Here is a 25718-nt window from a genome sequence, read left to right on the forward strand (position 1 = left end):
TAGTTTTTACAAACAGACTACATAGAAATTAATACTGCTTGTGCTTCATAAGTGTTAGCATATGAACATTACTCATCCTGACAAATGGCAAGCTGAATGTAGTTTCTGTTTCTGCCTTGTTTACAGGCAGGTTCAGGTGTGGGAAAATTAACTCTGAGTCTGTGCTGATGTAAGCTAGTTAGGATCTAACTTTGGGCGATTGGTGTCATGGTAAAGTTGGTCTTGTTGGTTGCTTACTTTTTATCCTTGCAAAGAAAATGTTAAGGCATCATAATGTTCAACAGGTAAGGTTCCCCTTCACTGGCTGATATGATGAGATGATTCAGAGTTTCAGCTATCACATTTAATGTTTTTAAAATGCTGAAATAACACCATGCTCCAACCAAGCACAACACACAAGTCTCTAGTGTTTTGTCCTTATTGAAAGTACTGAATGTGGGAAGAGACTGAATATGGGACTTTGGACCTGTGAGATTTCAATGTGGGTGGGGCTACCCAACACACACAAGACAACAACATATGGTACAGTCAAGTCATGCCGGAAAGATCGTATTTATGAGTTGAATGCACATGAATGCCACCACAAAGTCATAATTATGAGTGGGAAACTTTCATTAAGGCCAGAGTTTCAGAGTTGGGGGCATGTCAGTGAGAAAACAATGGGTTTAAATGTAAGGTCATGTCAAGCGCAGTGCATTGAGGGACACAGTACTCCATACTGTAATAGATCTGGAAAATGTAGAAGGTCATCCAGGTATTTTAGAAAGTTTGCATAGTATCCACATACTATATACTGTAGCAAGAGTGTGGTAGTATGCTATTCAAAATGAATGGCTGAATAGCTCTGCCCACAGAGAAATCTCAGTGGCCCAAAATCCTGCTCCATACAGCTGTACGTTAAACATTAAATAGGTTCTGATTTTGTTGCATTAAAGGCACAATATGTAAGATTTTTGCATTAAAATATACAAAAACCAATGTTATATACAGTGGGTACGGAAAGTATTCAGACCCCCTTTAATTTTTCACTCTTTGTTAAATTGCAGCCATTTGCTAAAATCATTTAAGTTCATTTTTTTCCTCATTAATGTACACACAGCACCCCATATTGACAGAAAAACACAGAATTGTTGACATTTTTGCAGATTTATTAAAAAAGAAAAACTGAAATATCATATGGTCCTAACTATACAGACCCTTTGCTGTGACATTCATATATTTAACTCAGGTGCTGTCCATTTGTTCTGATCATCCTTGAGATGGATCTACACCTTCATTTGAGTCCAGCTGTGTTTGATTATACTGATTGGACTTGATTAGGAAAGCCACACACCTGTCTATATAAGACCTTACAGATCACAGTGCATGTCCGAGCAAATGAGAATCATGAGGTTAAAGGAACTGCCTGAAGAGCTCAAAGACAGAATTGTGGCAAGGCACAGATCTGGCCAAGGTTACAAAAAAATTTCTGCTGCACTTAAGGTTCCTTAGAGCACAGTGGCCTCCATAAATCCTTAAATGGAAGACGTTTGGGATGACCAGAACCCTTCCTAGAGCTGGCCGTCCAGCCAAACTGAGCTATCGGGGGAGAAGAGCCTTGGTGAGAGAGGTAAAGAAGAACCCAAAGATCACTGTGGCTGAGCTCCAGAGATGCAGTCAGGAGATGGGAAAAAGTTGTAGAAAGTCAACCATCACTGCAGCCCTCCACCAGTCGGGGCTTTATGGCAGAGTGGCCCGATGGAAGCCTCTCCTCATGAAAGCCCGCATGGAGTTTGCTAAAAAAAACACCTGAAGGACTCCAAGATGGTGAGAAATAAGATTCTCTGGTCTGATGAGACCAAGATAGCACTTTTTGGCCTTAATTCTAAGCGGTATTTGTGGAGAAAACCAGGCACTGTTCATCATCTGTCCAATACAGTCCCAACAGTGAAGCATGGTGGTGGCAGCATCATGCTGTGGGGGGGACAGAACGACTGGTTGCAATCGAGGGAAAGATGAATGCGGCCAAGTACAGGGATATCCTGGACGAAACACCTTCTCCATAGTGCTCAGGACCTCAGACTGGGCCGAAGGTTTACCTTCCAACAAGACAATGACCCTAGGTACAAAATAACGAAGGAGTGGCTTCACAACCACTCTGTGACTGTTCTTGAATGGCCCAGCCAGAGCCCTGACTTAAACCCAACTGAGCATCTCTGGAGAGACCTAAAAATGGCTGTCCACCAACATTTACCATCCTGACAGAACTGGAGAGAATCTGCAAGGAGGAATGGCAGAGGATCCCCAAATCCAGGTGTGAAAATTTGTTACATCTTTCCCAAAAAGACTCATGGCTGTATTAGATCAAAAGGTTGCTTGTACTAAATACTGAGCAAAGGGTCTGAATACTTAGGACCATGTGATATTTCAGTTTTTCTTTTTTAATAAATCTGCAAAAATGTCAACAATTCTGTGTTTTTCTGTCAATATGGGGTGCTGTGTGTACATTAATGAGGGAAAAAAATGAACTTAAATGATTTTAGCAAATGGCTGCAATATAACAGAGTGAAAAATTTAAGGGGGTCTGAATACTTTCCGTACCCATTGTATATATATGTATGACGACTGCTTCTCAAAACTCAGGGAGTATAGCGCAGGATTCACAAAACACTTGGTATTAAAATATAGATCAATGACCAGTTTATTTGGACTGGCTTGCTCCTCTGAATCTCAACCTGTAAGTATGATTAATAATTTTTTGTTTATATTTTCTAGCGATCGTTCAGAATTCGTAGTTTTGTATGTTATGTTGTGTAACGTACACCCTAGTCTGTCTCCTGCTAAATGGCTAACTCACATTTCTGTAGTTCTGCTATTCAGATGTGGGTCCAATATTGTCTAAAATGTGTTGATTAATGCAGCTTGTCTGTCTTATTACTTGGAGTAATGATCAAGGATGGAGCATGACTTTTGTTTACAAAGTCTAATGCATTATCAGCTATTCACGTTTGTGCTCAGCTAACGTGGGAGTTTACAACATACAAAACAGTTTTTTTCCCTCTGTGTTTTTATTATTACAATAGAGTGGAGCTCTCTCTGTATTGTAATAGGATGTTAAGATGCTAGTCCACGCTAACTACAGTAGTTAACATCTGAAGTGGATCAAAACCTTTCATCAAAGTTGTCCTAAAACCTTCTTCTTAGGACAACTTAGTTCTAAGGACAAATTTGATTAACGTTTTTGATCTACTTCAAATGTTGACTACTATAGTTGCAGTATTATCTCTGTAAACAGTAAACACTCATTGTAATGTAAAAAAAATGATATAGCCATTTTCTTTGTTATTAGTTGACGAAAAAGTCTGTGTACACATCTGGCCTAAATGTTTATCTTATGTTAGAGGTTTTCAGCTTCACTTTGCATTCTGATACAGTTCCCACAGGTGCACCTACATAAAGTATCACAGTGACACTGCTTTTATATAACCAAGGTGACAAGTATTGACAACTAAGTATTGCGAATTAGTTTCTGGTTTATTGACTACTTCAGACATTTCATCATCGGACTCGGGCTCGAATTGATATGGTAAAATCAATGCTATCTTTTCTGTTTATACATTGTACACAATGTCTTGTGAACTGATATCTGCAGTAGACCAATCACAAAGGATTGGGCCATCTGACCAGTCAGAGCAGTGTAGGCTCATGGAAAGGAGGGGTTTAGAGAGACTGATTCATTGAACTGTTTCTAACGAATCGTTTACAAAACATTGAAAACTCGGGAGAAATTAAATGTATTTTATGAGAAAACTAAAGTTTATTGACCTTGCATGCATGTAAACCTGTTGTAGGAGACTCCCAAAACAATGTTAGGAGCATTAAAAAGGCATAATAGGGGCACTTTAAATCCAGAGAAATAAGCAATTTTAACCAGGACATGGACCGTGTCCATGCGTCACCTATCAATGACATCATACGTGCATTAAAGATATTAATATATTATATGTTTTATTAGAAAAGGGAACAACTGTTTGTATACATTTATAGATAGAAAACAAATCATTGATATATAGCTCAACACGTTTAGTCTTAAGCCTTGTACACACCAGGACGATTATCGTGCGCGCTTATCGCCAACGTTTTTCAAGATGTTTTTCATGTTCATACCCAAGCGATTTTCACAGGCGATGCGTCGAGTGAATGTGCAAATTCACTCCCTGACAGTATATGGTGCTTGTGCTGAACAGTAAAAGTAAAATACAGATATAAAATGGCATATATTACATATACGTGACATGAGGAGATGGTAGTCAGAAACGGAGCAAATAAGTCACAATGACAGTAGTGCAAATAAACTAATTTATGAAATAGACATCCTTAACTATATTTCTTGAATGTAAAAGGAAAAAAAAAACAGTAAAAATACATAAATAAAATGCCATATAATATACATTTATTGGTGTGGCCAAGAACTGTCAGAGCACCCATAGTTTGTAGGGGTTGTTGAGTCACGAGGCATTAAACGTCGGCGATAATCGTGCGTGATATTCGTCCTGGTGTACAGGCCTTTAGGCCTATTGTTTGAATCTCATTTTCTTGATTTTCTGCGAGTAACATGTTTTTATAATGCCTCATGTTTTCATCATTCCTATTTTGTCAAGTAGCTATCATAGCATAATCTGATGCAGCTTTATTTTTAGTAACAGTAATACAGCATTCTCTCCATCATATAATATGTTTTAAAATTAATTGCATGACATTTAACAACACAAGCCATCCAGCATTTATTAATATGATATTGTAATATCGATCTAGCTTACTACAGTGTGCAACAAGTGTCTCATAGCAGCTGCCAAGCAAACGCACAGAGTAATGTTATAACACACTCAAATGTATCTTATAATGTAAACCAGGGGTCTCAAACTCAAATTGGTGGGGGGCCGTTTCTGTGATTGACACCTCATAAGAGGGCCATATTAACATTCAAGCGCAAGAAAGCGCAACATTTCAGAAAATTTACTTTCCTTTGCATTATTTCTCATTTACAGTACATCAAATTTGCCTACAAAATATCTTTATACCTATACTATAAATATTTTATTTACCATACTAAATGTAAACAGCAGTATATCTCTCATTGTTACAGAGTGTTATATAATTATATCACTAATATAATACTACTAATATACTAATATACTATTAATTGCAATAGTCTGGTGCAACTTCTCACATCCAACAAGGTGCATGGAATAAAAAAATTAGTAATTTAGGAACAAAACCATCAACACTTGTGGCGTGGAGGGGTCAGAAATAAACAAAAAACTATCAACTTTATTTTGCCAAAAAATAAAAATCTCTCATTGTTACATACATTATTAGTTTTTAATATTTAGTGGAAGTATTTTCCCTTACTTTATGTTAGCTTAAATAACATTAAATTTTTGCACTGACCAACACTGTACTGAACAAATGCAATTCCTGAATACATTTGTACACTCTTCTGTTTCTTGACAGACACCTGGCAGCGCATTTGTCCAAGATGCCGCTTGAGCATCGGTAACGTTTAATGGCTGCATCGGACGCGTTTCGGTGGTTTAAATCGACGCTCGTGACTTAAAGTCGAGTGCTTTTACTGTAATTTAGGCAAGCGCGCTCATAATAGAAGCGACACGGTTGAGAGCGCGGCTCATGGTTGCATAGCAACGACAGACCAACTGGAGCGAAAGCGCATTGGAAAGAAGGAAAATGTGGCGCGGCTGCTTATGTGACGTGATATGTTGATGGCCCAATAGAACGGCGACTTTATCTTTGCATATCAGACCGGTAGCAACTAGAGAATAATAATAATAAATATAGCTGCAAGCAGTAATTACGGGGCCAAGCACAAAAGCGGCACAAGAAGCAAGCCAACACGGCCGTGAGCATCAGACCAACTGCAACAGTGAGCAGTTAAAGACCTATTAAGATCATTTTAAGCAAAAGAGCTGAAAAATGATAAAAAATGAGGATTTACTGGTTCATCACTTTTGACCAATAGGTGGCGCTGTGTCCAAATTGTTGTGGTATGGTCAGAGTGAAGTGACAATGACACATACAAAGTTTGGTGTCAATATGTCAAAGCATTGCAGAGATACAGCTTCAAGAGTCATTTTTGCATCATGCCTGAAATTCTTTACACCGGTATACGAAAACGGGTTGACTTATCAACTTGAAATCCATAACTTTTTGTCGGCATGGTCTGAAGATGATACGGTTCAATTTTGGTGAAAATTGGAGCAAAGGTCTAGGAGAAGTTCGAAAAAGTAAGTTTTTAAAGAAAAACAATATGGCGGACAGGACGTTCAGCTGACTATGGCAAATTTGATATTTATGTTCTCAGTATGATCCAAGGAATCTACAGAGACCATTTTCATTACAATCGGTTAATACAGTCAAAAGTTATTAGCATTTTTGTACATTTTGTTATAACTTTTGACCACAAGGTGGCGCTGATCCGATCCTTCTCAGGCTCCTTCAGGGCTTTGTGCTGATGACCCATACTGAGTTTCGTAACAATGCACTAATTTGTTCGCAAAATACAGCATTTTAGCACAAAATTCAAAATTGCCAATGGCTAAAATGGCCGATATGGGAAAATTGGATATCATGTGACTCGGCATGATGCCCCGAATCCAACGAGACCGGTTACAAACAAAGTTATGTTATAAACAAAAAAGCGATTTTTCATATTTCCAGACCAGTAGGTGGCGCTGCGCCAAAACGTTGCATGATGCCTCAGGTCATGCTTGTGATGACATGTTCGAAGTTTGGTCTGAATATGATAAAGCGTTGTGGATATACAGCCTCATGTCTATTTTCGTAAGAACTGTGTACAATTTGCTTGCAAGTTTTTCGAAAACGGTTTGAGGAATCGACTTTCATAACTCATTTCCATAACTTTTTGTCAGCATGGTCTGAAGATGATCTGATTAAATTTTTGTGAAAATCGGAGTAACGGCCTAGGAGGAGTTTGAAAAAGTAGTTTCAGAAAATTGAAAATGGTGGAAAAATTTTCATGACGGAAAATGACGTCATATGATGCAATCGAATCGGCTTGACCCAAGGAATCAAAGGAATTTTGTTTCTAGCCCGTACGGTTCAAAAGTTATTAGCATAAACATAAGTGCAACTTTTGACAGCTGGTGGCGCTAGAGGGACTGAGTTAGAGACTCCAAATTTGGTATGGATAAAGGTCAGACCGGCCGGCAGTTTGAGACCACTGCTTTAAGGTGTGCTCACATTAACAAATTTTGCAGGCAAAAAAGGTATATTGTCAATAGTGTAGTAACTAATGAAACAGCTCACACAGAAGTAATTTTCAAACCAAGCAGCTTTCTGTTTGTCAACGTGGCTTGCAAAATCTTTGTGGGGAAATGTTTGTTCCCAATCACGTAGATTTACATTGAAATGACAGTATTTCAGTATGTGTACTTTCCTGGTACATATATAGTAATTATGTTGTACATACAGGTAAAAGAGTGGTAAAACAAGGTACTTATGTTTTTATCATTATTTATTTTATTTTTTTATTTTATTTTAATTACATAGCATACTATTACATTTAATGACACATTAAAATTATGCATTATTATGCATTGTAAATTATACAAAATTACAGCATTTAAATGGTTCTCCTTTTCCTATGTTTTCTTTGCTGTCATATATTATCTCTCTCAGTGAATAGGACACAGATTTTACTAGTAAAATTTATATAATGAATAATATGTTTGTCAAATAATGTTCTTAGTCTTTTCTTCCTGTGGGGGAGACTACAATAATTTACTATGAATTAAATGAAAATCAAATTAAATACAATTTATTGTGTAACCAAAATAACAATAATGCCCAAAAGAAAAAGAAAAAACTTAGTGTGTGACTTTTAATTATAAACAAGCCAGAAATACACCGGGACTCTTATTTTGAAATGTCTGTTCTATTGCAGGCTGATCCTTCAGATTCTTACAACCGTATAAAATGTTTTATATAAAGGCCATGAAGTAGACATTGTAATAATTCATCAACTTAAGTTCATGAGCAATCGCTTGGCATAAATCTGCGCTTTTCATTGATTGAGAATCACTTTGAAGCAGTTTTGTGACTTTGCAAAATGCAGCGCCCGTGGGAATGTCAGAGGGAGTAAACAGTTCTGACGCACACATAAAAAGCAGGTACGAAATGACTAGTTAATCGATCACGGATGGTTTCATTATCTTGGGCGGATATAAAAGTATAAGAGGATAAATATAATAAAGGCAAAAATGTGTCTCCAATATACTTGGGCGGCCCACCCAAGTAAAGTCTATGTGTGGGAAGCACTGAACAGGCACTTATTTATGGTAACTTGTAAGACACATTACTGTACTTATCAGTGTTATATACATGGTAACTATGTTGTACTAGACACAAACAACGGACACTTGCTTAACTACTGTGAAACAAATGTGCTTACCAAAATGACTAACTATACAGCATTTCATAGTGTTAATACTTATCAAGTAGTCCTTTTAAGCAAGGCTTTTGACACATGACAAGTGAGTATACCAAGTACAGTAGTGTTACTGATCTGTATGTATGTCATCAAAATACCCCTATTAAGTGAATTATTGTCCTGTAAAGATTAGGCAAGTTGAACCGCAAAAGTATATCATCCAGGACTCAAGAAGTATCTTGTAACATGCTCCCCACCCTAATTAATGTGTAAATTACGCATTAACTACCTGGTATATTCACTAGTACGTTCATAATAAGTACATGGAAAAAGGACTGTATAATAAAGTGCATCCTTGTACATAAACATTACATAGGAATTACCACCTCTTACCAGGTGCAACCTACACATTAACTAACTGGTATATTCACTAGTACGTTCAGAGTAAGTACATGGAAATAGGACTGTAAAATAAAGTGCATCCTTGTACATAAACTTTGCATAGGAATTAACGTGATCTTATGAGAATACGTGTGTATTTTTACATAAAATGTGGTTCTACCACACGTACATTTACTTACGTTTTCATACACACAAAAACATACAACACTGACGTATTTAGAGGCCTAAATGTAAAAATACTTGCGTATTAACAGCAATGAAAACGTAAATCATGTAACATAAAGTTTGAATGTAATTGAATTCCCCTGTAATAAATTCATGGGATTAATGTTTTAAATCTGTTTTATGTATTCAATTGTCATATAAATATTGTCATATAAATATATATTTTTAGTCGCATTTTTTTAATACAGTTTACTCATCTGCTTAAAGGGTTAGTTCACCCAAAAATGAAAATTCTGTCATTTATTACTCACCCTCATGCCGTTCCACACCCGTAAGACCTTCATTAATCCTCGGAACACAAATTAAGATATTTTAGTTCAAATCCGATGGCTCCGTGAGGCCTTCATAGGGAGTAATGTAATGTCACTTCCTCTGTCAAGATCCATAAAGGTACTAAAAACACATCTAAATCAGTTCATGCGAGTACAGTTGTTCAATATTAATATTATAAACCAACGAGAATATTTTTGGTGGGCCAAAAAAAACAAAATAACGACTTATTTAGTGATGACCGATTTCAAAACACTGCTTCAGGAAGCATCGAAGCGTTATGAATCAGTGTATCGAATCATGAATCGGACCACGGTTCAAACCCGCCAAACGGCTGAAATCACGTGACTTTGGCGCTCCAAACTGCAGATTCGATACACAGATTCACTGTGCTCCGATACTTCCTGAAGCATTGTTTTGAAATCGGCCATCACTAAATAAGTCGTCATTTTGTTTTTTTTTGGCGCACCAAAAATATTCTCGTTGGTTTATAATATTAATATTAAACAACTGTACGCACATGAACTGATTTATATGTGTTTTTAGTACCTTTATGGATCTTGACAGAGGAAGTGACATTACTCCCTATGAAGGCCTCACTGAACTAAAATATCTTAATTTGTGTTCCGAAGATTAATGAAGGTCTTATGGGTGTGAACATATATTCACAAATCAAACCCATTGTATTTGTTTGCTGTACTCCATATCTTTAGAATCCATATGTTTGTAAAAAACAGATCAAAATTCAGCCCTTTATCCATCAATCTTCATCTTCATTCTCAGCAGCAGCGACCATCATGGTCAAAGCTCGCGCTCGTTATAATTTAAATTTGAAAGTAGCGCCACCCTCGAGAAGCGTTATGACATGGTTTACGGCACTGATATCGAACGCTCATTGGCTCTCACCTGCTTCGTCACAGACTGCAACATGCCGTGTTTCAGTGGATTGACATTTGAATGAGTGCGCGCCTTCACGCAAAGTGAATTATTTACAGCCAGAGAGGACTGCGACTGCGACTCATCATCATTTGAACTACTTTTGGTACGACATTTTCGCAAAAAATTGTTGTGATTACACTTGTTTGTCTGTCATTCTTTTATTTAAAACAGTACGGAGTTTTAAGAAATGTTTATGGGTAGGTTTCAAGGTAGGTGTAGGATTAGCGGCTCAAAATATCGTTTTACTGTTATATTTTTACTAAAATTTTTATTTTCCTACACATTTCTGTCCATTATGTATAAAATGGGTATGTTTTGGTTCAGGATGGGGTTTAGGGATCTTACATTTATCTACAAAACGATAGAAGGGAAATTATACATATATCTTTATGACATGAAAGATTCGTAAATATTTTACATTTTTTCGCTCTAAAAACATAAGTATTTATATGTTTTAGTGCAATTAATACATAAATATTGCATGTTTTTACACCTTTCTAAACGTACAAAAATGTACATTTTGTGTCTTTGAAAGTTATGTATGCTCTTGCCAGGTGTAACTTACACATTAACTAACTGGTATATTCACTAGTACTTTCAGAGTAAGTACCTGGAAAAAGGACTGTAAAATAAAGTGTATCCTTGTACATAAACATTACATAGGAATTACCAGCTCTTACCATGTGTAACTTACACATTAACTAATTGGTATATTCACTAGTACGTTCAGAGTAAGTACATGGAAATAGGACTGTAAAATAAAGTGCATCCTTGTACATAAACATTACATAGGAATTACCAGCTCTTTAACTTTTGTAATAATAAGCTTAAGCATTTTAACACAATTAGTAAGTACAGTAATGTGTCTTACAAGTTACCATAAATAAGTGCCTGTTATTACCCACACTTCTCTGTAAGTACAAAATATTTACCATGTTTTAGTAAGGACAGTAATGTGTCTGTTAGTTACCATATACGGACACTAAGTAAGTGCCTGTTATTACCCAACACTTGTCTATAGGTACAAAGTAGTTACCATTGGAAAGTACAGCAGTGTTTCTTATTAGTTTCCATGGACATACAGTGGGTACGGAAAGTATTCAGACTTTTTTTCCTCATTAATGTACACACAGCACCCCATATTGACAGAAAAACACAGAATTGTTGACATTTTTGCAGATTTATTAAAAAAGAAAAACTGAAATATCACATGGTCCTTTGCTCAGTATTTAGTACAAGCACCCTTTTGATCTAATACAGCCATGAGTCTTTTTAGGAAAGATGCAACAATTTTTCACACATGGATTTGGGGATCCTCTGCCATTCCTCCTTGCAGATAATCTCCAGTTCTGTTGGATGGTAAACGTTGGTGGACAGCCATTTTTAGGTCTCTGCAGAGATGCTCAATTGGGTTTAAGTCAGGGCTCTCGCTGGGCCATTCAAGAAAAGTCACAAAGTTGTTGTGAAGCCACTCCTTCGTTATTTTAGCTGTGTGCTTAGGGTCATTGTCTTGTTGGAAGGTAAACCTTCGGCCCAGTCTGAGGTCCTGAGCACTCTGGAGAAGGTGTTTCATCCAGGATATCCCTGTACTTGGCCGCATTCATCTTTCCCTCGATTGCAACCAGTCGTCCTGTCCCTGCAGCTGAAAAACACCCCCACAGCATGATGCTGCCACCACCATGCTTCACTGTTGGGACTGTATTGGACAGGTGCCTGGTTTTCTCCACACATCCCCCTTAGAATTAAGGCCAAAAGGTTCTATCTTGGTCTCATCAGAGCAGAGAATCTTGCACTGAGGAGAGGCTTCCGTCGGGCCACTCTGCCAAAAAGCCCTGACTGGTCTTCTTTACCTCTCTCACCAAGGCTCTTCTCCCCCGATAGCTCAGTTTGGCCAGACGGCCAGCTCTAGGAAGGGATCTGGTCATCCCAAACATCTTCCAAGTAAGGAAAATGGAGGCCACTGTGCTCTTAGGAACCTTAAGTGCAGCAGAATTTTTTTTGTAACCTTGGCCAGATCTGTGCCTTGCCACAATTCTGTCTCTGAGCTCTTCAGGCAGTTTCTTTGACCTCATGATTCTCATTTGCTCAGACATGCACTGTGAGCTGTAAGGTCTTATATAGACAGGTGTGTGGCTTTCCTAATCAAGTCCAATTAGTATAATCAAACACAGCTGGACTCAAATGAAGGTGTAGATCCATCTCAAGGATGATCAGAAGAAATTGACAGCACCTGAGTTAAATATATGAGTGTCACAGCAAAGGGTCTGAATACTTAGGACCATGTTTTTTAATAAATCTACAAAAAATTCAACAATTCTGTGTTTTTCTGTCAATATGGGGTGCTGTGTGTACATTGAGGAAAAAAAAATGAACTTAAATTATTTTAGCAAATGGCTGCAATATAACAAAGAGTGAAAAATGTAAGGGGGTCTGAATACTTTCTGTACCCACTGTACATGTCAGGTAAGTACCTTGTGTTACCACTCTTTTACCTGTATGTACAACATAATTACTATACATGTACCAAGAAAGTACACGTACTGTAAAATAAAGTGCTACCTAGTTGGCTTGTGCAATGTTACAGTCAACAAAATGTCTAAAGGAGACCATCAAAATAAAATGTTACCAAAATTATTTGTAAGTGTACACGTAGGGCTTTTCATACATGTTGAGTGACTGTTTGTTTTTTGTTTTGTTTTGTAGCATGGCAGTTTTTATTTGTGCATACGAGTTTGTTTTCATGCATGTTCACATGTGTGCATCTCTGTGTGCATGTGGCAGCCTCATACAGTCCATCTGGCCTTTGCGTCTGTCATCTGGATCGCCAGGTGTCAATGTGTCCCAGAACCCCTCTCTTTCTCGTCCTCCAGAGGACTTGATCCGCATATGTGTGTCTGTTTGTGTGTACAACCTTGCAGGAAGAGGCAAGCAAACACAGCCCCTGCGAAAGTCATTATGGACTTTGTGTGTGTAAGAGGGGTTGTGTTTATGTGTGTATTGACCACTGACCAGCCCGGTTTCTTTGAGAATTACAGCTGTGAGGAGGTAGAGATTGAGGTGTTGGTGCATGCAAGAGCTTAGAGGGCATAGTTTGAGTTTGTGTGTGTTTGAGTCTTTATGAAGTCTAAGGTCCGAAATACACTTGATGCAAGTATGTGAATGCAAATGCTTCTAGCAACGTTTTCAAACTTTGTAATATTTCTAATCTATAATGCAACACAAATATGTTGCCATGTGGAGTGCTAAAGTGAGCATTAGCATAAACTGGCTTTTGTAGTGAGTTTTGTCTTTCAGGTCAACTACTGTCATGGCTGGAAACAGTTTCAAAATAATGTAAAAGCAATATAAAATCAGTAAAAGCAATATAAAACTCAACATTTTTAAAAATTTTAACTTGAGTAGCTTATACAATGCTTTTAGACAAATATTGGAAAACCAGCACAGTGGAATGCAAGAAAGTTAACACTTTAAAGGTAGGGTAGGCAATTTCAGAGCGTCTAGCAATAGCAAGCTAGCTTTGAAAGCATGAGATCCCACCCTGCCTTCAGAGAGCTCTCCAAAGCCATGCCTCCTCCAAAAGACATGAACGTACACAGCAGAGTTTGCAAAGAGTCATGAGCTGAGAGAGTTAAATTAACCTCATGTCTCAAAGCACATAACATTACAATAATAATTAAAGCTGCAAGCAGTGATGAAAGGGCACTCGCACCCATGCCACCGCCACCCGGTGGCTTTAAAAAAAAACAGAGCACAGTGGGCAATATGCATTTAAGTATATAAATATAGGAGAACTACGTCAGTCATTTCTATCACATTTCTATCAGCTGGTGGAGCTATGACTATAACTAAATTTTAGCATGTAGATGTCTTCAGGCCAGGGCACTTATCAAACGTGAAGTTTGAGGTAGATTGGACAACGCCCTTCAGTGAAAACTCAAGATCTTTGGAATTTAACATTGCAAAGGCCTTTAGATTTGACTGACCAAATATGATGTTGATCTGATTAAAGCACTAGGAGGAGTTTGTTAAAGTACAACATCTGGAAATGGCAAAAACTACAAAACTTTTGCAGAGAAAATTCTAAATATCTCACTTTCTGATGGGTTTTCAGATTTTGCACCCAGGGACTTTTTTGTAGGTATTGGGCTGTTAGATTTTCAAGGGTGCTTAATTGAAATATTGTAGGTGACGCTATTGAGCCATTTTTCTACACCTAATTCTGAAACCCATATCAGATATAAATTTTCACCACTTCTGACACATTTGCAAAGTTTCATGAGTTTTCGAGCATGTTTAGGCCTTCAAAAATGCGATTCATTTCGGAGAAGAAGAAGAATTGACCGAGCAATTACAATAGGGTCCTCACACCATCGGTGCGAGGGCCCTAATGAACGTAAACAACCTACAGAACTCTTACTGGTGCGCGGAGGTATGGAAATATGTTGACAGGCAGGTAGAACATCGTACTATTGTATTCGGACCAAATGCAATGATTGGACAAACATTTTTTGGTCCTAAGATTTTCACAGATTTTTTTAATATTTAGACCATTTCTATTCTTGATTGCTATCAGGATGTGTAGAGAGTTTCAACAAGTATAACAATAACATGTTTACACAAACAATGGAAAAGCAACCTTTAGGCAAGAAAGCCTGGGTCACGCTCCTGCATGTTGCTAATCACTGTACTGGTTGATCACTAAATGCCATTCTAGTTGCCCTAATAATGCATATGAACATTACTGCTGCTGAGATGACATTACATAATGACACTGAATCCGTTTTTTAGCTCTAAAAAATTAATATTCTGGAGTAGGGGTGTCGCAATATACCGGTATTGACGATAACCGTGATATTCAAAGCATGAAATATCGATATCGTGTTAATTTAGGGTGTGATGATTATACCGGTTTTGGCGATAACCACGATATTTAAAATGAATAGGACGCTTATGATATCATGACATGTAAATATTCCAGTGCCAGTACCTGGGTGAGCTCTCAGGTGGCAGTATTGCACGTTAACGCTGACGCCTGTCAAACAAGAAGAAGACGCAGCACGCAGCTATTCCGAGAGGGAGAGTGAGAGGCTCTGTCTGCACCTGAAAATAGTAAATAAGCTCGACAGTATGGGAGTTTTTCGGCTCCTTAGACAGCCCAATCCGCAGGATTTGCCTAGCTACAGTCAATGCGAAGGGTGGTAACACCATCAACCTCTGACCCACATCCGTATCCATCACCCTGCAGATTACTATTGCGATTAAATTGCGAGTAAATTGCGATTATTTTACTAGTCATGGAATGGGAAATGTTATATTAACCTGTTAACAGCGATTTTCTGTGTTCACGTATTTAAATAGAGGGTGATTATTTTAAGTACCGCCTTTTCTTTATTCGTCTTATGTGCGTGACGAATTTTTAGGATTGCAAATACGAAAAAATGCATGCGAAAATTTTGGACTCGGTGTGCAAAGGCCTTTACTCAGCGTGATGTAGATATGCATGCAGTTATTTGGCCTCAAAATTCAAGATACACAGGCATTTTTTGCCCCTACAATTTTTTGTCATTATATCATATTATAAGATATAGTTGTTTCTCCAAATCAGCACAAATGCAATGTTACTTCAACTTGTTAAATGAACAATGTGTGTTACATTTTAGACACAGTATTGTTAATATTGTTTGTTTTGTTCTTTATTTCGCCAATGAAAAATTAAAAATTATGAACAGCAGAACAAAGCCCTATGCAACAGGGCATATACTGACTTGTTATACTGACTGAATCCACGTTTAGAACGAATGAATCCGAGCTTCGTTCCTGAATGAAGTCATGAATCAGTCATTTGAACAAATGGTTTGACTCACTCACTCATTAAGACTGTGACTTGCTGCCACCTACTGGCAGTTTAGTTTAGTTTCATATTTAAAGCTGCAGTAGGGAGTTTTTAGAAAACGTTGACTTAGCCTGAAAATTTGAACAAGCACAACAGGTCACTCCCCCTTGCTCTCTGCTGCGCTACAGCCCTCCCTCCACAGCTCCTCCCCCATCACAACGGAGCCTGCCGTGAACTCGCAGGCTAGTAAGCAAGCAGGACCGATGACGGCGGATAAACAGTTATAGCACATTCACTGAGACGGACAAAACATCAACAATATGATTTACATTGACTATGGCCTTCCCATACTTTGACTACAAACTTGGTCCTCAAAACATTACGTATTTTGCAATACATGTAATGTAACTATATGACGTATATGCACTATTTCTATAAGTAATAAATAGCTAGTAAGATAATATAACGGTAACTAATGTTACAGTACGCAAATAACTGGCTTCTCCGGTTATCTCTGTATGTATATTTTAGCCAAGAATAAAACAAAATTTGTTATTAAACCACTCTGCCTCTTTTCGTTTTATTTAAAGAAACAAACAAAAACATATTAATAGCCTCAGGCAACGAGTGATTAATTATCTGCAATGTCTGCTTATATTTATAACAAAACGAAATATTAAACAACCCTGCCTCTTTTCGTTTACATTTCAAACATATTAAATGTAATACTATTTGTGCATACTCTGATTATCTTCACTGTAATGAAATGAAATAGGCTTTAACATAAAACACAACCTTCTCTTTTTGTTAAATGTCAGTTTTAATGTTTAATAATAGCCATTATAAAAGGTATAAAAATATACAATAAGAAATAAAGCAAACACTTCAGTCAAGCGTACAAAATCAGCGCTTTAGTATGATACAAAAGTTAAATAGCCATATATAAATTTATGAAACGTCACGTTGCCCTCAGCCAAAATGGAGCCAGCGGCAAACGTCAGAAGGATTAGCCGGGGTAAGGCTGCTCTCGGCTGGGTACATGAGCGCTGAGAGTCTGGTGATCGCCTGGATCTCAAAACTCCGACGACGTCAAATCAAATTTTCAGAAAGGCGCTATCTTTATCAATTAACCACAAATTTTAACTTTAAACCAGCACATTCTCGCCTGAAAAAAATCTTAAAACTGCATATCATGACTTAATAGAGCCCGATCACACGAAAATGCGTATCAATAGTACGAGTTTGTAATCTCGAATACATACGCCAAAATGAGTTTTTCGCGTGCATATGATACACACTTTATGGGGTGTTATCAAGCGGCAACGTCCCCCTTTCTCTCGTGAAGCCAATACGGAAGTAACTTAAACTGCGATTCATCGACTGGCCGCTAGGGACAGGCTCCAAAAGAGAGCAGAATCTCATAGAGTCCCATGTTAAATTGGCCAAGTTTATAGCAGAAAAAACATGTTTACAAGTTGGTTCAAATTGTGGTTTTGGTCTATACTGCTATTTTTGCCATTCATGACAACTCTGAGGGGGGTGAATTTTTTTATAACTTATCCGTTTAAATTATATTAAGCCTTAAAGTTCTGCATAATTAAGGGCGTGGTCACTTGAGTGACAGGTAGATTGCTGCTGTCTGTGAGCCGTCATGTTACCTCAGCTGCCGCTGAATTTGGCATCTCAGCCGTTTTTGTGCTTTTTTTCTTGATTATTTTATACAATTATAAAATGTGGCTTGCTGCATAATATTCGAGACTGATATGTGTCTGTGTGCATGCATGGGGAAGAGACACAGAACACACGTTGTTGGATCGTGGCATTGGCTGAAAGTTTTGATTGCGAGATTTACTACAATGACAATACCAGGAGGATATACAACTCTGACAGCACTGCTTGGATATTATAACTAAAACTGCTGCACTATTTTGAAAAAAATATACTTTGGACACAGGCTCATTTGTTTGTTAGATACGATCGCTGCTCAGATTGCATCCTTTCTTGAAGAACGATGACAGAGACCAGATCATTCAGAAGAAATGTGAAATGTTTTTTTTTGTTTTGCAATGGACAATTATATTTTACCCAAGTGCCACAGATTGGATTCATCTCGCGATCTCTATTATAAAGGTATGAAGTCCCATTTGATGTTCCATGTTATTATTTGCACACCCAACACAAATTACTGGTGTTGGAGCATCCATATCTTAAAAAAAACACCGTAAATTGACAGTAAACCTTTAGAACTTTCTGATGTTAAAACTTATCTTTCTTAATAATTTAGATAGTATCTAGATAGATAGCTTCTTTGCTTGCTAACGTGGTCACGTCGAGCTAGGCGGGCGTGGTTTCAGCAACCAATCACATCAGCTCAAACCACCTCCCCGCCTCTTTGCCCATTTTCAATTATCCGGGAGTGACGTGCGGTGACACGCAGCTAAGATGGCCGCGGCCTCATTTTCGCTTCAAAACTGCTGTTCAGAACACTATGGGTGACGTCACGGACGCTACGTTTTTTTACAGTCTATGGGTGTTATACGTACGAAACTGGATTGTTTGTCCGCCATAAGCAAAGCTGCTGCACACCGGTAATCTTGAATTTGAATGCCTGTACACGCTGTGCACTATGGCTGTGCATGACAGGAGTGGGATCAGCGTGCACACAAGCTTGATTGACACTGCTAAGACACTCCTCCTGACTCTGATTGGTTGGTTCTTACCGGGAGCGGTGTATTTCTGCAAATGGCAATAGGACCACTGGGAGGAGCCAGAGGAGCTTGATTTTTTTCACAGATTATCTGTCTCATATTCTACTGTCAGGACATAATGACAGGTTTAACAAATATGTAAAAAAAATACATTTTTACAAAAGTTATACTGCAGCTTTAAGGGACATTAAAAGTTAAAATTAGAAAATTTTATTGAAATATTTAAATATTAAATTAAATTTATGTAGACAAATTGTAAATGCTGTGTAAATATATGTCACTTCTCATTCTGTCACTTCTGTATTACAAAGACGGATTTTTTTGATAATGATTTCATTTGATTGGAAACAGCCATAATGTATAGGGTACTATGCTAGTATTATTTTTTATTTCTTCAGGTCTTAAAAAACCTTAAATTTGACTTTAAAAAATGTGCAGCAACCCTGAAAGAGAAAAACTAAATAAACAAAGTAAAAATTATTTAGACTGATAAATTCCCCCCCAAGGATTCTATAAATATCGCAATATATCAATACCGTGATCCGAAAATCCAATATCGTGACAGCCCTATTCTGGAGGAAACAATTGCTTATAAGGGGGAACAGTGCATAATGTATCATTTAAAAGATCAAAATGAAATGTCTGTCGGTTCTGTTGCTGGCGACATAACTGGGGTTTGTCTTGATAGTAATTTGTGCTTGTTATGTGTGTGTGTGTGTTTGAATAAATGTTTCTCTATGTGTTTTTAAAATGTTTTAGGCATATATTGATGGTGGTTTTCCATATAATACTGTGTGTGTTTGTGTGCTTTTATTGACAGTGGGGTTGGTCTGGTTGAATACAGCATATAGGACTTATGGAGTTTAAAGAGCCTTTATTGACAGGTCACTGTCAGTGGTGTGGGGGTGTATTGACTTTTTGATATGTATGTGTGTGTGTGTGTGTGTGTGTGTGTGTGTGTGTGTGTGTGTGTGTGTGTGCGCGTTTGGGATGAACAGATGTGTTTTTATATGTAGGGCCTTTAATGTGTTCTGAGCCAGTGTGTGTGTTTTGTGCAAATCTCATTTGATTTCTGGTCATTGCTTGCATCTTTTGTTGTGTGTTTACTGCATGATGACACATCTCAATCCATCTGTGTGGTGACCGGTATCTCGGAAAGTCCCTGATAGCTGGAAGTAGAAGGAGATTGAGTGGGCGTGGCCTCAGACATTGCCTGACAGACCCCACCCCCTTCCTCTAGAGGAATCTCAGTCTCATAGCCAGGCGACTGAAGTATTTTAGGAACAAAGTGTGTGTCAGTGTGTGTGTATGTGTGTGAGAAGCAAAGACAGGCAGACACACATTATATCAACATATGTAAGCACCTGCTACCTGATCAATTTTCTCATTGGACATTTCTTTAGAGGTGTTTGATTATTCAAATATCACTATTACTATTGCTCATACTGTTTGTGCTACAGAAATTACTGATATCTCAAATTAAAAGACTTGTAGAAAAGAGCTTGCAACCAGTTAGAACACGCTAGCAACCACATAACTACAGATACTTACTAGGAACATACTAGGAACTTCATAGCAATTGCATAGCAACGCCTTGGCAACTCCCCACAACACCTTAGCATTGTGGCAATGCACAAACGCCACTCACATTCTTATCAAAAAAAAAAAGTAAAAAAAAAAAAAAAAAACTTTGTACTGTCTGTTTATTAGAGACAGACCGATAAATGGTTTGACCAGATTTTTGAAATTGGTTATTTGTTCTTCAGTATTTATCTACCGATAAAGTCCCACAATTTGGTAGATTTCCAAAGAAAAGAACCAAACAATAAAATTAACAATATAATAATAATAATAATAATAATAATAATCATATTTGTTATTGTATAATAATGATTAATTCATGTCAAAATTTATGTTTGTATTTTGTAGCACAATGATAATTTAGTTATGTAAAAAACAATAAATATAATTGCATTAATAATAAAACTCATAATTCATATATTTTTATTTTTGTTGTTTAATAATCATTTAACTATTATTGTCAAAAATTAACAAAAAATGTAATTACAGAAACAGCAACAAACAGCAATAATAATAATAATAATAACAATAATGATTAATAACAATAATATTAATAAAACATTCATAATGCCTATTTTAATTTTATTCTCAAAGTATAATGATAAGTTCGTTTCTGCTATAGGTTAAAATGTATTCGTATCGGCCAAAAAAATAATAATATTGTCCACTATCTCTAGTGTGTATTGTGCCCTTGATCCTCTATTCTTACTTTCATTCCTGTCTATTTGTGTATGTTTATGTGTTTGTGTTTGATGTAGAGACACAGAGGAGATGGTGGGTTAAAAAATAACCTTTGAAATTAATCTGGTGTGTGTGTGTGTGTGTGTGTGTGTGTGTGTGTGTGTGTGTGTGCTTTTGTTTATATTACATTGTGGGGACCAAATGTCCCCATGATGTAATATAAACCTGAGTTCACCTACATCGTGGGGACCAGCCAGCGGTCCCCACAATGTAAATGGGTTTATAAATCATATAGAATGAGTTTTTGTGAAAAAGTAAAAGTTTGCACAGTTTCCTGTGAGGGTTAGGTTTAGGGGTAGGGGCAGGGTAGGGGGATAGAATGTACAGTTTGTTCAGTGTAAAATGCATTGAAGTCTATGGAAAGTCCCCACAATTCACAAAAACAAACATGTGTGTGTGTGTGTGTGTGTGTGTGTGTGTGTGTGTGTGTGTGTGTGTGTGTGTGTGTGTGTGCTTTTGTTTATATTACATTGTGGGGACCAAATGTCCAGCCACCAGTCCCCACAATGTAAATTAATTAATAAAAATACTAAATGATGTTTTTGTGAGAAAATAAAGGTGTGCACAGTTTCCTGTGATGGTTAGGTTTAGGGTTAGGGGTAGGGTAGGGGGATAGAAAGTACGGTTTGTACAGTAAAAAATGCATTGCGGCCTATGGAAAGTCCCCACAATTCACAAAAACAAACGTGTGTGTGTGTGTGTGTGTGAGAGAGAGAGAGAGAAAGCATGTGTCAGTCCATGCACTCATGCTCTGTCTGATTGGCCATGTGCATGGGCCGACAGCCCATCTGTGTTGGCCTGTCTGTGGGGTCGATGAGGGAAAAGGGGGTCTGGATGCGTGTGTGTGCGCGTACAAACGCCAAAGCCCTGTCAGAGAGTAATGGGAGAGTGTGTTTGGGAAACAGAGAGAGGGACTAGGTCATGTAAGGTGAAGTCATTGCCTGTGCATGTTACTTCATGATGAAGGGAACGCTCCCCTCCCTCTTTTTCTCCCTCGGTCCTTCGTTCTTTCGCTTTGGACTTCTTCCCAGCAAACACTGCCGTTGTCTCCACTCTCCCAAAATCCCACAGCCATAGACTACCCCTGCCCAGTCCCAAAAAAGACTGGGAAAAAATCTGCCATTTGCACCACTGCGGTATTTCAGCCCTTTACGGACTTAGCAAGTCTGGCTCTGCAAAAAGAGAGGGATTTGCAACGGAAAAGGGAAAAAGTCTGGAGATGAGAGTTGAGAGTCCAGTTTAATGAGACATTTCCTATTTTCTTACTGTTCTATTGTTGATGTTTATGTCGAATTATCAATGACTCATGCTGTTTTCTTTCCTTGTTTCCTTCCTCTGTCTTTCCTGTCTTTCCAAGAAGGTGATGCTGCCGACCGGAGCTCCTTTCCGATGGTTTCCATAGGGCAGCTGAACCCTCCCCCCATGACATCCCATAATGAAGGACTCCCGATGGACGGTTGACGCCACTCCCACTCGGAACACTGTGGTGCTTGTAAACACTGGGTGCAAACAAACAAATAAAACAAATGAAGAGCGGAATGAAAGTACTATTTGAAAATTAACATGTCCTGAACCAAAAATAAACAGTGAATGGCGGAATGTCATTCCATTTTTCTTTTTTCCTCTGTTCCATTTCGGAACCATCTGAGTTCTACTTGGGAATTTTGCCCTTTATTGGATGCTCTGGAACTATTTGCCGCCAAATGGAAAACGGACAATCATTTTTATTTGTGTGTTTAGTGGTTTTGTTTGTCCATGTGTGGAGAAATGCCGTAATTTCGTTTAGAGAATGTAATCCCAAGGCTCTGTTTTAAAGCTTGTGATAATTAAGGAGCACTATTGTAATTTAGCACAGTGGTTCTTACTGACTGCCTCAATGTTATGATTGCCTTTTTTGTTTTTTGTTCTGTTTTTTTATTTGTCATACAGTTTTCAAGTTGCTCAATATTTGATACGAAGATGACCGTGAAAAACACTCTAATGTAGCATCCCTTACTTTAAACATGCTTGAAAGGTCCTTTTGGGTTTGTCATTCTGGTTGTGTTTTTAAATGCTGGGCCTTTGCTTAAGGCCTGCTGGGATTGGAGGGAAGGTAAAGCTGGTGGAACTACAATATTTAGACTAGCTAATGGTGTATTTGTGTACCAGCTATGTGTAGGACCCACCTTCTTTTTCTTGCAGCCTTATGGGATTGGTCAGATGGAAACCACAGTCCTTAGCAGAAAAAAAAACAGCCAAAATCCAGGAAATTGATGTTTTGTGATAACTTTTCTGATTAGGGTATTTTATTGCTGATTTTTCCAGTTATTGAGTTCCAGAGCTCTATTAAGTCCCTTTCACATGATTCATGTCAATTCTCAGCAAGCATTGCGTGCAATCGTTGTTATACGACGCTCAAAGTTCATACTATTTCAACTTTGACCCCATTTGTCATTGAGTTTTCATAATGTAGACAAGGATTACCAGACAATCCACCTTTTGTATCATTGCGACACATTGAGCTGTATGACACAATGTCTAGAGCATTATAAGAAAAGTTTCAAGAACTCTTGCTCAATGTTTTTTCCTGGATTTTTAAGCTCAAATAAATTTTAGCTCATTTTGATTGTGTTCGGTTCTTTGATTTCTTTTTACCTAGCAACCTTGTGAATCGGCCTTCTGTAATGTTATCTGTAACATTTTCATGTTGAGCGTCACAGCGCATGACGCTTGTGTTGAGACATGCATTGAAGCCCTGACACGAGTCATGTGAAAGGGGCTTTAGGCCATCCACATAACATGGACATGTTGGATAAGTGACTTATTTTTAGCTGTAATTGTTATTTTGGTGTTTTTTTCTTCTTCAGTCTGAAATCCTATTGAACAGGTCCACTCCAGCTCAAATACTGGTCTAGACTGAGTTAAACACACAGTACCAAAACAAATTCAAAACAAAATCCAACAGCACGCCATTCCCGTGCCGTATGGGGCCAAATTTATCGGTCTGCGTAAATGAATGCATGTATTTGTGTCCAAAGCCAAACATTCTGAGGTCTTGGCAGTCCTCAATTTAATAAACCGAGGTGCAAACCAAACATTTCTATAGTCCTTGTCGAAATATGTCATATTCTATAGCATTTGCATGATGACACCACCTTAAATTAATGATTATTACTTGTCTTGAACTTGAGATATTATTAAGATCTTTAAAACATGCTTATTTGATCAATCATTTTGATTTTTGTTTTTTGTCCACAAGGAAAGGCATGGATGGAAGAAGTCATGTGAGGTGAAATCAATGAGCACTCATAATTTACCTCTGACTGAACCGTGCGCGAGTGTGTTTGTGTTGTGGGTGGGTTAAACCAGTGTACTGAGCGTGATATTTTTGTCCATAGTGTAGGAGTGAATAAGAGTGTGAAAGCTTTTTTCTCTCTCTGCAGGCCGCGTCTGTCTGTCTCACTCCTCGTGGCCATCAATCCGATGAGAGCGAGCGAGCCAAAGGGCCGCATGGGGAGAGAGCAAAACGCAGTGTGTGGGGGTTGCGTGGAGAGCAGGTCGAGCGTGTTTTGTTCTCCTCCAGGTGCACGGCCATCAGAAACGATTTTAACGCCGTAATGCCCCACATGTGACATGAAGGCGGTCGAATCTGTATATCCGCGCAAATCTGATTCATTAGCATGCAATTTAGGGTGCGTGTGCAAGTATGAAACGATGACCCACGATTACAGAGCGGCTCAGGGACGCTGCAAAGACTCCTTCAGTCTTATCAACATCACCCAGACCCTTCTGTGCTCACGTCTACAGCTCTGTCCAAAACACACACACACACACACACACACACACACTAGGGCTCTGGCCTCTCACTCGAGCGACGGGGAACGCGTAGAGAGAGAGAGAGAGCGGTAACCAGGGCGATGGTTGATAAGATATTCGCTCCCCCACGGTTCATTCGTTCCAGGGGAACAGGAGCACGGCGCTACTATGGTAACGGCAGAGAGAGATGTTGCGCTATAATTGGTGCAGTGCTGCGAGCAGCATAGCGGCACTTCCAGGTGCGCGTGTCAGCGCGCAGGAGCCACGATATTACACTCCCGCTGGGAGACGGCGGAAAAGCACAACGTGTCCGGTTCTCATCTCCTCTGTCCTCCTCCTCCACACTCATATTCTACTATCCTCGTTATTTTAGTCACCTAATCCTAGCGGGGTTGTGTTTGATTAAATTGATTTTATTTACCTGATTTTGCCTAAAACTATAACCGTGCAAAATTACTGTGGACGGTATTTTTTTTTTTTTTTACCTTTTTTTTCTTGATAATTTTAATTTCAAATTTTTCTTTTAAAAGTATTCTTTCCATTTGAAACTTTTATATAGCTTTAATATTTATTTACCCCAGGCCTCTACTTTTGGGGGAAAGGATAAGGTTAACTTTTGTATTAGAGCACCAATTAAACTGTATTGTATTTAAAAGATTTTTTTTTTTATATAAATTGTCCTGCATCTGGAAATGAATGGAATTCAAATTCGAAAGAAAAAATAACATGTGGACAAAAAACAAACAACAACAACAAAAAAAAACAAAAAACATTTACC

General features: G+C 38.1%; 1 protein-coding gene across 5 annotated transcripts in view; it reads left to right on the forward strand.

Annotated features, from left to right (window-relative positions):
- Positions 1-25210, forward strand: part of cxxc5b (CXXC finger protein 5b) — a 31657-nt gene extending 6447 nt beyond the window's left edge. For 3 of the 5 annotated variants that reach the window (XM_067382285.1, XM_067382246.1, XM_067382255.1), the window contains exon 3: positions 22503-25210. In XM_067382285.1, the coding sequence (XP_067238386.1) occupies position 22503 (1 nt within the window). In that variant the 3' untranslated portion in view covers positions 22504-25210. The remainder of the gene's footprint in view (positions 1-22502) is intronic. The other 2 variants (XM_067382275.1, XM_067382265.1) reach the window with 1 other exon arrangement.
- Positions 25211-25718: the final 508 nt, after the last annotated feature.

Source organism: Chanodichthys erythropterus, chromosome 1 (assembly GCF_024489055.1).
Source record: "Chanodichthys erythropterus isolate Z2021 chromosome 1, ASM2448905v1, whole genome shotgun sequence".
In the NCBI taxonomy this organism is placed as follows: Eukaryota; Metazoa; Chordata; class Actinopteri; order Cypriniformes; family Xenocyprididae; genus Chanodichthys; species Chanodichthys erythropterus.